At 38.7% G+C, this 16,340-nt stretch overlaps 1 protein-coding gene across 13 annotated transcripts in view; it reads left to right on the forward strand.

Annotated features, from left to right (window-relative positions):
- Positions 1–6,302, forward strand: part of CASK (calcium/calmodulin dependent serine protein kinase) — a 150,815-nt gene extending 144,513 nt beyond the window's left edge. For 7 of the 13 annotated variants that reach the window (XM_072137785.1, XM_072137782.1, XM_072137787.1 and 4 more), the window contains one exon: positions 3,569–6,302. In XM_072137785.1, the coding sequence (XP_071993886.1) occupies positions 3,569–3,745 (177 nt within the window). In that variant the 3' untranslated portion in view covers positions 3,746–6,302. Of the gene's footprint in view, positions 1–949; positions 977–3,568 lie in introns of all 13 variants that reach the window. The other 6 variants (XM_072137777.1, XM_072137781.1, XM_072137786.1 and 3 more) reach the window with 1 other exon arrangement.
- Positions 6,303–16,340: the final 10,038 nt, after the last annotated feature.

A 16,340-nucleotide genomic window follows, 5' to 3' on the forward strand; every position in this document is an offset into this window, starting at 1 on the left:
ATCTTATGGTACAGGGATGGAAATCAGTTTCATGTAACAATGTAAGGTAGTTGATATTGCTTTAAAAATGAGCACTATGTGAAATAGCAGGATTGCTCAGTGAAAGCAAACCTGCTATGGTTGTGGCAGACCTGTCCCATGAGACTGGTGGGTTACTGAGTGGCTATGATCTTCCTACATTGTATGATCTTCCTACTATTGAATTGTATCCATTTAATATGAAAATAAGTACAGTACAAAACAAAAGAAGAAAGTATGAAAAATGGAAAAAAAAAAAATTGTAGTCTGTTACGCTATCGCGCCTCGTGTATAGCAAGTCTTTCTTCCAGAATGCATAGTTACAGCCATAGAATTGGAATTATAATAAGATGCACCAGGTTTGCTGAGAGGTTTTTTTAAAGGGGATTTTCCAGTCCTATAATATTATCCCTATCTATAAGTTGTTAAAAGTTTATTGCTGTGGGTGTCGCACTGCAGTCAGATAACATGAATTAAAGTGAACTAAATCTGAGCTTGCACTGCAGCCAGTCTGCCAATACACTACTGTTGGAGTCCAAACAGTGCGGCAATGCTGGGGGCACAGCTACTCAACAGCACACTGGGTGCCACAACCCCACCTATGAATAACATGGGAACGGAAAACGGAGAATAGATACAGGCATGTCACTCCAGTGAGATCCATGCGGGAGTAATAAACTTCAGTTGGTTGATTTTGATAATTTCATGAATATTTGTTTTCTTTTCTAATACAACATATTACTAGAAAATTTAATTTAGGTCGGTGGATTCCCTTTATAATAGCTGATAAGCAGCCTAATTTTCTGTAGTAAATGGCTGACAAAAAATACTTTCCTTACTTCATTTTCTATTGTTTTGTGATTTTATTTAATTTTTTTTGTCATCAACTTGTTTTTTTCCTTTCAATTACACACTTGCAAATTATGCTAAGCTTCCAAGATGGTGCAGAAAATTGCCTGTAAGTACTAGTGCTGTAGATTTTGGTAGATGCTGCTTTAACATGTCTATTGCTGTTAAAGTAATGCTTACTTGCAGTATAGAGTGTTGTGCATCTATTATATGCAGATCACCATTCAGAGGAAAAAAATTGTGAACAACCAGAAATATAATAAAAAAATAAAAAATCTTCATTGGGCAGCCTTTTTATTATGCATTGGAGTGGCCATTAGGTAAACTCACAACTATCTGGGACTGAGCTTGTATGTGTTTTAGGTCTGGCTTATATAGGAATAAACAACTATTAAAAAGGGAAAAGGCTTTTAAAAGACGATGTGTAATGAAAGAGGACTTGTCGCTAGTGCATTTCTCTTTTCGTTGTGTTTTTTTTTTTTTTTCTTTTTATACTGTATAAGTGAGAGTTCCCTGTTTGTGCGTCGGAACCCATTGTTTGCTTATTTGGGCCTGTTGACATCAACCATTTTTCTAATCCATAATAAAAAATATATATAATTAACACTATTGTGGTCAACATGGACCAACATAGACACTTCAACAAACTGGGGTAGATGTATCAATCTGTCAACACCAGAAAACTGGAGTAGTTTTGAACCTGATATGACGTATTTACTGAAGGTTGTAAATAATTGTCTGTTTTCCAATTTCTCAGAAAAAGTTGTGTGTCCTTGGTAAAAGGGGGCCTGACCGTACCAGATAATAAAGTGTGAACCAATAAATTCAATATTGTGGAGCAGCAAACTAAACCAACTAAAAGACTTTCTAGTTTTATACTGCACCACAATAATCCTCCAGCATCAGGCACAAATAATTAATGTGGCGGAGAAGTAAATTGTCTAGACATTCATACATCTCCCCCAATGTCTGTTTCAGATGCAATGGGCCTCATTTAACATAATTAGAGAAAAAATGTTCTAGTTGTTTAATACCAACCAATCGGAGTTCAGCTTTCATTTTATAAACTTCTACTGGAAAATGAAACTGCGCTCTAATTGGTTGCCATGTGCAACTAGAATTGTTTTGCTCTCAGGCACCTTTGATAAATCTCTGACATTGTAACTACATTAATTTGAGCACATGGCTCTACTGTATACATAGAAAAACAATGGATCTTTACTTGTCAGCACAAATTAATGTTATGATCAGAAACATAAGTCCCAAAATGGGTTGGTCTATAAAGAAGTACTCCAGCAAAAAAGAAAAATGTTTACAATAGATAGATGTGATGATCAGGGCCTTGTGGATTTACCTCATATCTGCTCTGTCTAAACTCTGTGGGGGCATTTATCATGCCTTGTACAGCCAGGAATTGTGATGCCCCCATACACCACCTCATGCAATGTGTGCTTCATAGAGAGACCCTGGTGCAGTACATTTACTATAGTCTGCTTCAATTCCTGGTGTAGGTTATAGCTCAAATCTATCGCTATCCCGCCTGTTTAACCCTATAGGTGCCGCGGTCATAGTGACCGCGGTTTATATAATGCATTATATGTGCATTGCTGCGACCATCGGCATTCTTCTGCACAATCTAACCGTGCTAATGTCAGCCTATGCAGAATGCATAGGTTGACAATGTAATATGCTGCAAAAACAGATGAATATCTGACAAAATGAGTTCTATATTCTGCAAAACAAGTTAACCATAAAGCTAAAATGGGGTATCGTTGTAATGGTGGTGACCCATAGAATGAAGACAACATATTATTTTTATGGTACGGTGAGCAGCCGGGAGAAAAAAAATGCTAAAAAGTGGGTCTCATCCCCCCAATAAACTCCCCATTTGTCCAAATAAAAAAAAAAAAATTTTATAGCCTGTAAAATGTGACAACGCAGATCTGCTCTGAATGGCGGCCCACGCATAGGCCTCCTGATCTATCTGTCTGGTGCCTGCGCCAATGGGCAAAACTATGCTAAGTCAGACCTGGCTTAGTTTTGTGTAAAAACAGGCCGGTTTTTATAAAGTGCGTTGGCACCACTCTACGCTCACATGGTGTGGAGGTGAAGTAGCCTCAAAGATAATCACAATTTCTTGCAGTGCGCAAGAAATTACAATTATGTTACCACCTCTATGTCAAATGCCCCCATTGTGGCTGGAGCAAAGCGGGAGTAATTTAATATTTATGATGTCAAGTGATAATATGTAAATCCTAAATGTTTGTAACCGAGTGCTGTACAGATTTTCCGTAGTGTCCTGTAGTAGTTTATGTTGATGGTGTTCATAGCAGATTATTATAAAGGGGTTATCCATGGAAACTCTCCTGGCTCACTTCTCACTATATGACTATCAATATATAATACCTCCTACTAGTGGGAAAATTGGCTGGAGAACTTGCCTCCAGAAATGTGGAGTTTTGTTCATCTTCTCTCAAGACAATAGAGATTTTTTATTTTTTTTTCTTCAATTCCTCGGATATGCAATATCGTGACAGGTGAATGTAGAGAAACGGACTCCCAGAATTGCTGGATTCCTCTTCAGTTATTAGATAGTAACATAGTACAGTTAAAAAAAAATATATGTCCCTCAAAACATATTGTGTTCATTATGTGTATTTTTGTATATAAAGTTTTTTTTCTTTTTCAACTTTCATTTCAGGATGAATCCCTTCAACGACTGCAAAAGGAGTCTGAAATTCTTCAGAGAACATATGCACACTACTTCGATCTAACAATTATCAACAATGAGATTGATGAAACTATTAGACATCTGGAGGAAGCCATTGAGCTTGTGTGCACAGCACCACAATGGGTTCCTGTATCCTGGGTCTATTAGACCATTTTCAAGGGAACTGTCGGTGTTTTATTACTTCAAAATCACCTTGTGCAGTACTTGGAGAATCTTCTATGTTGGCGTTCTGTCAACAGGTCTTGGCCCCAAGAGACTACCTAAATGTAGTGTGATCTAAATTTATAATTATTGTCATGTCCTAATAGGTGGGAAGAAAAAAAACCGAAGCAAACGTTCAGTGCTAATTTAAAGAGACAGTATCTGTTTTTTAAACCTTTTATTTCTCCTAGATTGTATTAAAATATACCTTTTTGAAATATATGCATTATTCAGTCCTTTTGAATGTTATATTTTTGGAAACCATAGCTTTTTGTTTTAAAGGCCTCTGAAAACTGCACAAGTGATATGCTGCTTTCTATAATCTATTTTAATAATGGGGAAATTTGGTTACCTTAGCAAGGGTGGAACACTACATCCTTTTTAGAGTCTTATGTCATTCATTCAAATAGCAAAGGCACTATTTAATTTATTTACACAAATAGCCTTCATCTATTGGAAGAGGAGATACCACATATTTAATGGCCTTTTTCATTTAAGATATTTACTGCATAAAATAGTTTTATTTGATACTGTCTCTTTGAAGAAAACTATAAACAATATAGAAATTTGAAAGTGGGTCTTAATGCATGTGGACAGTCGCAAGCGTTTATACTGTTGGTGTATCTGTGTTGAACAAATCTGTAACTTACAGAAACATACATTCCGTTCATGGGAATTCGTACCCGAGGGAATTAATTACAATTATTATAACCAAGTTGTAAACCTATGCACATCCCTTGCATTTTGGGCAACTTTATAAAAAAAAAAACATGATTTTTATTATTAATCATGTAGTGTAATGTGTTTGTAATTTTGTCTCAATTTTATTTGTTGTAAACAGGGGAAGGTAAAGAATGATTTTTGTTATCTCTTTTTTTTCTGCTTTTTTTTGTTTTGCCATTTTAAATCTGTTGTCAAGAGGAGTATTAGTGTATTAATTGAGAAAATACTTTTTTTATGCATTGTAATTGTTCAAAATGCACAAAATATGATTTATGTAACAGTTGGTTTTGGGGACCGAATTCAAATTCCATAAAACCTTAAAAGAAATTAATTATCCTGTAAATTCATGAGCAAAGTGGAATCAAAGTTTAGCTTGACCAATATTTTATTTTTAAATATATTTTCTTTTATGTGTTAAAAGATTTTGGGTCATTCATTTGTTGTATCTGGGAACTGAATTTTATAATTCTTGTGGCACAGTAATTTATATTACTGGTTGCACATTACATGTGCTCTTTGGGAAGTGGATGATGGGTTAAATTTTGCCCAGCGTCATTACTTCTTATTTCCATTGGCACAGTTTTTATTCCTAAAGCACAAAATGTACAGTACATTAGTCACTAGAAGTTATTCACAACCCATCATTTTACAGAGATGCGGAATTCATAAGACACCTAACACGAGGAATCATGACCGTCAAAGATAAAGGCCTCACTGGAAAGAGGAAATCATTGTCTTCTGAATCTACAAAAGATTGATATTAGGCTTCTGATATTTCTTTCTTTTTCAGTCTGTTTTCTTTTTCAGCAAAAACTCTGTCCCTCTTTTGTAGAAACTTCAATTTTTCTCCAGCTTAGAACCTTAATTTTACACCCCACCCCCGCCATGTGAGCATGTTGGTGACTAATAAGAAAAGTACTCCATTTTGAGAATTGTATAATTGTAAACCCAAAATGTAGTGTCTTTATCCAACACAATTTGTTTACTCCAACATTATGGAATACTTTGACTTTTTGATTTCTTAATTTGTAGTCTTGTACATCTGAGAGTTCATTGTAAACGTCCATAATAATTTTTCAGCTCAAAGTTGGTTGATTAGGGTAAATCATGAAGAAAGAAAATACCAATTCACCATGAGAGTATAAATAAAATCCGATTTTATTTTGTCCTGTGCTATTTTTTTCTGACTCCTCTTTCCATTTTCCTGCCAATGTACTGTATATATTGACTCTTACATTTAACTAGAAATTAAAGCAAAGGACTGCCTCATCATGAATGACATTTTTTTTTGTTCTTTTAAATTCAGAATTTATTATTTTTTTTTTTTTAAAGTGTCTTCAGTACACAACCACCTGATTTGTGAGCATTCTAATATAGAAGCTTATCCATAAATATATTTTACAAACACCAAATGAGATTTAAGTATATCCGGGATGTGATTTTTAAGTGATTTAGTGAAATTCTGTACATTCACAATGAATTTGTGAATTGTCTTTTTACATAAAATATCTGGAGTAAATTTATTTTTCATATCGGTTATAGTTTTTAAGAGAACAGCCTCTCATCCTTACTAAAATAATTGGATGGGGAAATTACTGGTGCTAGAGAAACCGAATTACTACATGTTGCAAAGTAGGTTTCTTACTTAAAAAGACAATGTCCGTTGCTTTCTTAGGCTTCCTAATCTGTTGAAATATCTTGCCAAGAAAATGTTTTTTTTTCCAGTGCCTGTTATCACATTACAAAAAATATTAAAGCCTGTAAATTATTCAATGTGCAATTTATCAATCATCTTGTAATTTCATTTAGAGTTGCCATCACATATATACATAATGTGGAATCTTGGAGATTTGTTGTTTTAGTAATCCGTTCCGGGCAAAGGGCTACGTCGCTTCAAGTAAATGAGAGCTGTTATTGGTGTAAAAATGAATGCCAATTTTTAAGGTTCCACACTCCCCTAGATGTAAAGTCTTCGGCCGGATGGGATTAATACCTTGACAAATACCAACCACTGTCTTTGTGAAAAGTATGTACATTTGAATAGAATATGCTGTGAAGAAAAGAATAATCTGATATCTAGGTTTCAACTGTATATTAGCTCATAAATCATAAGAAAGTAGATTCTGTCACTTTGTAAGATCGGTTAATCAGAATTAAAGCCAGGTGAAAGATCTTTGCAACATGTTATCCATGTGTTGATTTTCTTCTGTACGCTGACTTTTGGGAATTGATTGTGTTAAAAATAAACATTCCTTTCATCATATATAACACACACCACTTTTTAATATATGTAAACAAAGCCCAGACTTGTTATCAGTTGCAGTCACAATCAAAGACAGGTTTTAATAGAGGATTTTGATATATTAGTCTAATTAGGTTCCACTTCTTCAAACTTTTTTCTGGGTAGGGTATTTGAACACGAGAGTAACAAAGTCATACTTTCTTCACTGATCCCCATACACTTATGTTTTGCAGATCTAGACCGAAATTGTGTTGGACAGGCACTACCAAGGTATACGAATGTATGTAAGCCAACGCACCCCAATAGCTATACTATCCAAACAAAACAAGAAAAAGGTTTGATGTGTACACAAGGCTAGACAGAAATACAACAAAAAATGTTTATTGGATAAGTAACTATTTTAAACACAATCAAGATGGGGCAACAATAAATATAAAAACACTTAAAAAGTACACCAGAGGGGTGTACAAAGCTGCCAAGTTGCCATAGAAACCCCCTACTACAGTCTGCCAATAGTAGTACTACAGAAACCATAAGGACCAGAATATGAATAACCATATAGAGCTAAAGTGCAAAAAATGATGCATGAAAAGTGCAATTGAACAATGTAACAAAGCTATGATGCATTGATCCCTACATGCCCAACATAGACAAGACCATGTTGTCATAGAATGAGACAATAAAGCAAGGCAGGCAGGTGTAGGCAGAGAGAGAGGGGGGGGGTGGTAGGCAGTGGGGGGTATGATAACCATAACTATAAGAAAATTGCTAAGTTTTCTAAAAATAAACTCTGCAAGATAAAGTGGTCCAAAGTTATAACCACTTATCCTGACACAGGCGAATTAGAAAATTGGTGATAAATAAGTATTTGTTCACCTACAACCAACCTGGCTCTTCTGTAAAAAGCTCCTCTATCCTCTATTCATTATTTAATGGCATCGGCTTATATTTATCAGTATAAAAGACAATTGTCCACAACCTCAGTCAGTCACACTTTGGTCTTCACCATATTCAAGTTTAAAGTAAAATAAAAACAAAATTGTTGACCTGCACCAGGCTGGGAAGACTGAATCTGTAATATCTTGGTGTTAAGAAAGCGACTGTGGGATCAATAATTAGAAAATGTAAGACCTATAAGACCACTGATAATCTCCTTCGATCAGGGGCTCCATGCAAGATCTCAACCCATGGCGTCAAAATTGCTGCCATCACTGCCAGGGACTCAGAACCTGCAGTGCCAGCCGTGACCCCTTGCTATAATGACATCTACTACAAGGATTGTAAATCAAGCACACTCACCTACTGGTGTGTGCCCATCTGGCAGGATCTGTTATTTTAGCCCGTATGCCCTGGATTTATTTAAAGGCTTTAAAAATTATGCATATGAGCCTGAGGGCCTCAAGGCTTCATAGGTGTTAATGAGGTCTTTTCTTCTTAAAAACAAGGACATAAGATGCTTAAAGAAGTGCAGATCTTGCCAGTATGTCAGTGTGCTTGGTTTACTATCCTTGATCCTGGTGGTAGATGTTCTTTAATCCCTTACCGACACATGACATACTAGTGTGTTACTAAATGGAGAGGGTTCTCGGGCTGAGCCCTCTCCATAGGCTGTAATTGCAGCAAACACTTACTGGTAACACCCGCGGTCAGTGCTAGCACCGATGATAGGGGAGTTAACCCGTCCATCACTGTCGGCAAAGCTGCTTTTGGTGAAGATTGCCACCCCATATCCTACCATACTAAAGTACCCTAGGGGGTCTGAGAAATAGTAAATATAATTTTTTTAAAACTTTTTTTTTTTTTTTTAAGAAACCTTAAAATTCAAATCACCCCCTTTTCCCACATAAATAGTGAAAATCATAAACATGTTGGGTATCGCCAAGTCCCAAAATGCCCTATCAAAATATAATAACAGTTTTCATAGGGTTTAACACTAACGGAAAATAGCGCCCAAAGTGGAAAATGGTACTTTTTTGCCATTTTGAAAAATATAATTAAAGAAAAATATATTTTAAAAAAGTGATCAAAAGATTGTACAGTCCTAAAAATAGAAGCATTGAAAACAACATCAAAAGTCGCACAAACCTATACAAATTTGGTATTCGTGTGATCGCACTGACCCAAAGAATAAAGTAGACATGTCATTTGGGGAGCACAGTGAAAGCCATAAAATCCAAGCCCACAAGAAAATGGGGCAAATGCGTTTTTCACCAATTTCACTGCATTTGGAATTTTTTTCCTGCTTCCCAGTAAACAGCATGGAATATTAAATACCAAGAACAAAAAGATACTGAAGCAGCACTCTGTAAATGTGATTTATTCCACCTTCGTGATGCGACGTTTCGTCCATTCAATCTAGACATTTTCAAGCATGCTTGAAAATGGTTTGATTGAATGGACGAAACGTCGCATCACGAAGGTGGAATAAATCACATTTACAGAGTGCTGCTTCAGTATCTTTTTGTTCTTGGATGTATGGGCCATCACTGCACCCTATTGTGAAGACCTGCACCTGAGTTTTTCTCCTTTAAACGCGGTGCTGCTCCTTAATCTCCCTCTGACCGAGAATATTAAATACCGTCACTATGCAGTGCAATTTGCTACGCAGAAAACAAGCACTCGCAGAGTTGCTATGCTTCTTCCTTTACAGTAGCATTTAAAGAGTTAATTGAACATTTTTTAAAGCAGATTACCTCATGGTGGGAGATTCAAAGAATGGAAGTAATACTATTGGTAATGTTGTAGAAAATGTAATGCACTACTTCTTACTATTATGATCACAGCTTCACAAGCAGAAAGATCATTGCCTCCTGTCACATGGGTTATTGCTGGAATGGTTGGAATTATGATTAGTAATGAGTGGGTTGGTTGAAATTCAGGTTTGTCGAGTTTGTCCGAACATTGTGAAAAAATTTCTTTGTGACACAGATTTTAACACAACCTTAACGCAACCCCATTTAAGTCGATGGAGACACGAAGTTTAACACCCAAAAATGTCTGTAAAAAGGAGGTAGTAACTGGAATACTGCTGAAAATGGTGAAAAAAACAGGGAAGTTGACCTGACAAAAATGAAAATTACACTGGAGCCATGTGTCAAGTAGCACAAAAAGACAACTCTTTATTGAAATTAATTTATATACAAAAAACATAAATAGGACAAAACAAGAATAAGCACAATTAAAAAGGAAGTGCAGTCCAACTGCCCCCCAATAACATGTCACAGAGGGACCATGATACTTGATAATGTCAAAGATGGTCAACCTCTAGAGCCCTAATCCCCAAAAACACTGTCTGATGGATGGTTGTAAAACGCACGTGTGAGCAAGTGTGTGGGCAGTGCAAATACACACATATAAATGATAATGGCGCAGATGAGAGGACAGGAAACCACCAGACTAGAAAACAATACTAGCAATAAGCTGTGCATACCCTTACCACTGCATGTGCCCACACAACCAAGCTACTCAAGATACCACCCAAAACCAGTCAAGAATAGATATGCTCACAGATCCAATATTACCATAGAGTGTGGACAGTGTGGAGAAAGGAAGGGCTCACTGTGCCCCACTTGTATTGCAATGCAGCTTCCTATTAATTAATCTTTAGATTATGCATTATGCGATCTTGACCATTTTAATTTTGCATCCAATGATTGCATAATTTGACTTAACTGGACTCTCTAACCACTCACAAGGCCCTGGCAGTCAAGTCATCATCCATGCCAGGTTTGTCTTAATAATTGTGAGGATTTCCACATTGATTGTGTCCTCTGTCATGTCTTGAAGAACTTTATACTGTAGAGGTGGCAGAAGATTGGAATGGTAGCGTTGACGATGGCTAACAATATTCATGGCATATTGAAGCAGTGCAGCACGGCACAAATGTCCCTCATAGAGGCTTGATGGTGAAGTGTTGTTGCTCACTACCTTGACTTACCTGGGCGTTCTGGAGCTGGAATAGAATTATTGCCTACTGCTGCTCAAATCCTCTTGCATGTGCAAAGTTGGAGTATTCCAAGCTGGGACATCACATGCGAGGCGGTGGGGGGGGAGGCCAAAGTTCCTTTTGCAGTGCAGATAGGTAAGTAGCAGTAGGGTCGTCTACTCTTTCTCGTAGCTTTTCTTATGTCACGTTCAGGACTATGCCATTTTGGAGCTTCAAGACTAAGTCCAATTTCTGAAATCTGCCACTACATGCCGTATAACTTTAGAATGCTTTAGGTTACCCAGGTGATGTTCAGAGAGGTTTTTCAAAAATCCACCCTTAACCCGTTACGGTGCAGCCAGTTTGCACTTTAAAGAGGACCTGTTACCTGTACAACAGTAAGCAGCTCCTAGTGCTACAACAGATACAGCAATGTTACACTGATAGCGTTATCGGAAACCTCCGATAACGCTAGCCGACACTGCTGCGATGTACAATAGAAACGCATTCATGAGGGGGGGGGGGCGGTCCGAGACGCTGTCTTTTCCGCGGACCGCCCTGCCTACTCCATAGGCCGGCGGTGACTGCAGAGCTTCATGACACTAGCAGTGTAACACTGCTACATTTGTTGTGGCACTAGGAGCTGCTTACTTTATTTTTTTTTTTAAATCTGACTAGTGTCTCTTTGTGTTGTAATAACTTTTTAGCACTTTAAACTTGTAGTTAATACAACACTTTAATTGTAGTTTATATTAGCAGTATAATTTTGCTGATTGGTTGGGTTTCTGGGGGTAAAAATTAAACATTTTAGGAAAAATTACAATTTTCTAACTTTCAAATGTTCTAGTTTTTTGACAAAAAGTCATACCACAAATTTCTACATCCTCTGCACACCGTGTGCACTACAGTACTACATCCTCCACACACCACATGCATTACTACATCCTCCACACACTGCACTACTACCTCCTCCAAACACACGTGCACTATTACATCTGCAACACCCCTGCTAACGTATAGGCAAGGGAGGAATTGCGAATAAGGCCCTCAACCTGTCAGGCCCATCTAGTGAATCTGATCAACTCATCAAGGGATAATGCAGGGAAGACTCAGGTAATCTGCTGCTGTAGATTCTGCCTGAACAGGCAATAGTTAAGTGGATGTAAGTTATTTCCTGCATTGTAAACTGGAGTGTGATTGGAGAGGTGCTACCACCTGACCAGGAGGATAAAACCCCTGCGCACGGAGGAGCTCGGCCTCTTTCCACCAACCCTCTTGGACCTAATGCCCCTTCTCAGGGGCCTGTCTTTTACCAGCAGTCCAGACCACATGATCTGAGTGAAGACGGAGACAGTGTTTAGTACACCTTCAGTACTGACACTTAACCTGATCTCAGGACCAGAGTCAGGAGACTCCAAACCCAAAGCTGCAGCTTCCACAGCTTGGACACAGCTCCATCCCAGCCTGCATCTACTACCAGTCTGGTGCCCTAATCCTGAGGACCCTCTCCACGACCACTCCAGTAATCCGCATCTCCTGTAGGCCCGTTGCCTACTGTTGTTCAATAAAGAACCATAAGTTATTTTGCACAACGTTGCCTCCGTCTGATCCCTGGATACGGATGTTACTAACATGGGCTCCCCATCCATTACCCAGGGACCCAATACATCAGCCTCTCCCTCCATATTTCTTGCACATACCACCTGCTGGAGACCTGCCACAACGCACTTACAAGTGCAGTTGGGTTGGGGGGGGGGGAGACAATGGGGGGCATAGCGCAAAGAAAAACGGACAGTGCTGGGAATAACGCAAGGGAAAATGAATTATGGTGGGGGGTAATAGTGATTGTGCAACAGTACCTACAGGACAGATCACACATATTTTTCCAGCTCGACCAAATGCAGAATGGTGGCTTTGGAGAGCGGCGGATCTGTCCTGACTTACATATGTCATGACTGAGACCAGTCATGACACAATCATCTGTCATGACATAGATCAGTCATTTGGGTTCGGGTAAAAAATTACTCAGGATTTTTGTCGCGCTGCTCTAGTTCAGTGAAGCGTTTATTTTGATAGTTGTGGACAACGCGTTTCGGAGGTGGACTACCTCCTTCATCAGGTCCAAAATTACAAGGTCTATGATATAAAGATAATGCAATATACATACAATAAAAACACAGTTCTTTACAAGTAATAAATATTTAAAAATGAATACATAATAAAATAAATAAATCACTGTGTCTTGTTACAAACTTCATATATATAATCCTATTTCATGCAGGGTTGAATAATAGTCAATAGAGGAGTGGTTAAAAGACTGGCATAAAAAGATTGACATTGGTAGACTGACATTGATAAAACACATTTATAACAATAGTAATAGAAAGATGTATAATACGCCAGAGAGTAGGGTATATGCAAGTAGCTAAAAAGATATATATATATATATAGATATATATATATATATAGATATATATATATATATATATATATATATATATATATATATATATATATAAATAAATGGATAGGTGACATCTAGACGGCAAGATTAAAGATGGTGAGAGGAGTAGGGAGGGTATATGTAGCCTAATTACAGTAGGTGTAGTAGTGGATGTGAGCCTAACCTGTGTATTCTCCTGGAGCAAGTCCGTCCTGAGGGTAAACTTGGATGGTGTTGAGGGATACAGACAGGTGGGGATCACAACGGGTAGACCTAAACGGACAGTGGTGTTAATGGATGCATATATTAGAATAGTGTGAGAGGTATGTAGGGGGATGTAGGTTACCTCGGGGTACGAGGACCGGAGTAGACTTGCCAATGGTCTGTGGGAAGAATGGAGATCCGGTTAATCGGGGGCTCAGGAGGGGGTATGCGGACCAGTAGTGTATAATTGTTACTTACTTTGTCTCAAGACGCGAGTCTGCACAGGCGCTGTGTCTGATGTCCGTGCCGACTTCGCGGTTTAAATGACAGATGTCGCGTAACTGCGCGTGCGCAGGATTTTGACAGGTGGCGTGTAACTGCGCGTGCGCCAGAAATATTTTTCGGCGCATGCGTGTATGAGGAGATGTTCCGTAGGACGGAATAGTGGTGCAGGGACGGGGAAAGGCTGGAGGTGAGTAGTGAGTGGATTGAAGTTGTAATTAAGCAGTAACTAATGTAAATAATAAGGAATGGAGATGAGGTCTGGGGTAAATGAAGGTTGGCATGAAAATGGAATAAGCGACATATAAGAGTAATGGGGCTGATCGTATGAGGGGGGGGGGAAGGTAACGAGGGAGGGAAGGGGGAATGTAAAGTGGGAGAGGTATTGAGGGGAATTATACCCGTTCTAAAGATTCATTCAAACCGTACGGACACATTGAGTTTAATTTAAAGATCCAGAAATTCTCTCTCCTTATAAGTTGGTTTAGGCGGTCCGGGTGTTCCTTGGGTATGTGTTCAATCGGGATAAGGGATAAGTTATTAATGTCGTTACTGTGATGTTGGTGGCAGTGTCGGGAGACACTGTGTAGTTGGTAGCCGTTTTTTATCTTTCCTCAACAGCGCCCACCATAAAAGTTGGCTCACAAACGTCCCCTACAGCCAATTTAAAAGAATCAGAAGAAACTGCACGGACAACAGAACTTTCCACAAACAATCCAAAATCCTGGAAAAACGCTTGAAAGAAAAGGGCTATCCACAAGGTATCATCAAAGATGCATTTCTTAAAACTAAGAAACTATCACAGAAGGACTGCCTCGCATCCAAAAAGAAAGAGGAATCCCCTGAAGTCAGACCCCCGAATTTCATTACAACTTATACTTCAGACCACAAGACCATTAAAACCATATTATCCAAACACTGGCCCATCCTTCTTAAAGACCCCCACCTGAATAAAACCATCCCTCCACATCCGCAAGTTACATACAGGAGAGCCCCAACGCTAAAGACCATACTAGCACCTACGAAACTGCGACAACAACCGAGAAACAAGAAGTACCAAGATCCCAAATCCTTCTTCCCAGACCTCAAAGGTAGCTTCAAATGTAACAGCAACAGATGCCTCACATGCGACATAATTTCACATCGCACACGTTCCTTCCACTCCACAGTCACCGGAGAAACTTTCAACATCAACTATTTCATAAACTGTGCATCAGACTACGTGGTGTATCTTTTACAGTGCTCCTGTCCTCTACAATATGTAGGAAGGACTATGCAATCCCTCAGGGAAAAGATCAACACTCATAGAGGAAAGATAAAAAACGGCTACCAACTACACAGTGTCTCCCGACACTGCCACCAACATCACAGTAACGACATTAATAACTTATCCCTTATCCCGATTGAACACATACCCAAGGAACACCCGGACCGCCTAAACCAACTTATAAGGAGAGAGAATTTCTGGATCTTTAAATTAAACTCAATGTGTCCGTACGGTTTGAATGAATCTTTAGAACGGGTATAATTCCCCTCAATACCTCTCCCACTTTACATTCCCCCTTCCCTCCCTCGTTACCTTTCCCCCCCCCTCATACGATCAGCCCCATTACTCTTATATGTCGCTTATTCCATTTTCATGCCAACCTTCATTTACCCCAGACCTCATCTCCATTCCTTATTATTTACATTAGTTACTGCTTAATTACAACTTCAATCCACTCACTACTCACCTCCAGCCTTTCCCCGTCCCTGCACCACTATTCCGTCCTACGGAACATCTCCTCATACACGCATGCGCCGAAAAATATTTCTGGCGCACGCGCAGTTACACGCCACCTGTCAAAATCCTGCGCACGCGCAGTTACGCGACATCTGTCATTTAAACCGCGAAGTCGGCACGGACATCAGACACAGCGCCCGTGCAGACTCGCGTCTTGAGACAAAGTAAGTAACAATTATACACTACTGGTCCGCATACCCCCTCCTGAGCCCCCGATTAACCGGATCTCCATTCTTCCCACAGACCATTGGCAAGTCTACTCCGGTCCTCGTACCCCGAGGTAACCTACATCCCCCTACATACCTCTCACACTATTCTAATATATGCATCCATTAACACCACTGTCCGTTTAGGTCTACCCGTTGTGATCCCCACCTGTCTGTATCCCTCAACACCATCCAAGTTTACCCTCAGGACGGACTTGCTCCAGGAGAATACACAGGTTAGGCTCACATCCACTACTACACCTACTGTAATTAGGCTACATATACCCTCCCTACTCCTCTCACCATCTTTAATCTTGCCGTCTAGATGTCACCTATCCATTTATATATATATATATATATATATCTTTTTAGCTACTTGCATATACCCTACTCTCTGGCGTATTATACATCTTTCTATTACTATTGTTATAAATGTGTTTTATCAATGTCAGTCTACCAATGTCAATCTTTTTATGCCAGTCTTTTAACCACTCCTCTATTGACTATTATTCAACCCTGCATGAAATAGGATTATATATATGAAGTTTGTAACAAGACACAGTGATTTATTTATTTTATTATGTATTCATTTTTAAATATTTATTACTTGTAAAGAACTGTGTTTTTATTGTATGTATATTGCATTATCTTTATATCATAGACCTTGTAATTTTGGACCTGATGAAGGAGGTAGTCCACCTCCGAAACGCGTTGTCCACAACTATCAAAATAA

This window comes from Engystomops pustulosus, chromosome 2 (assembly GCF_040894005.1).
Source record: "Engystomops pustulosus chromosome 2, aEngPut4.maternal, whole genome shotgun sequence".
Classification (NCBI taxonomy): Eukaryota; Metazoa; Chordata; class Amphibia; order Anura; family Leptodactylidae; genus Engystomops; species Engystomops pustulosus.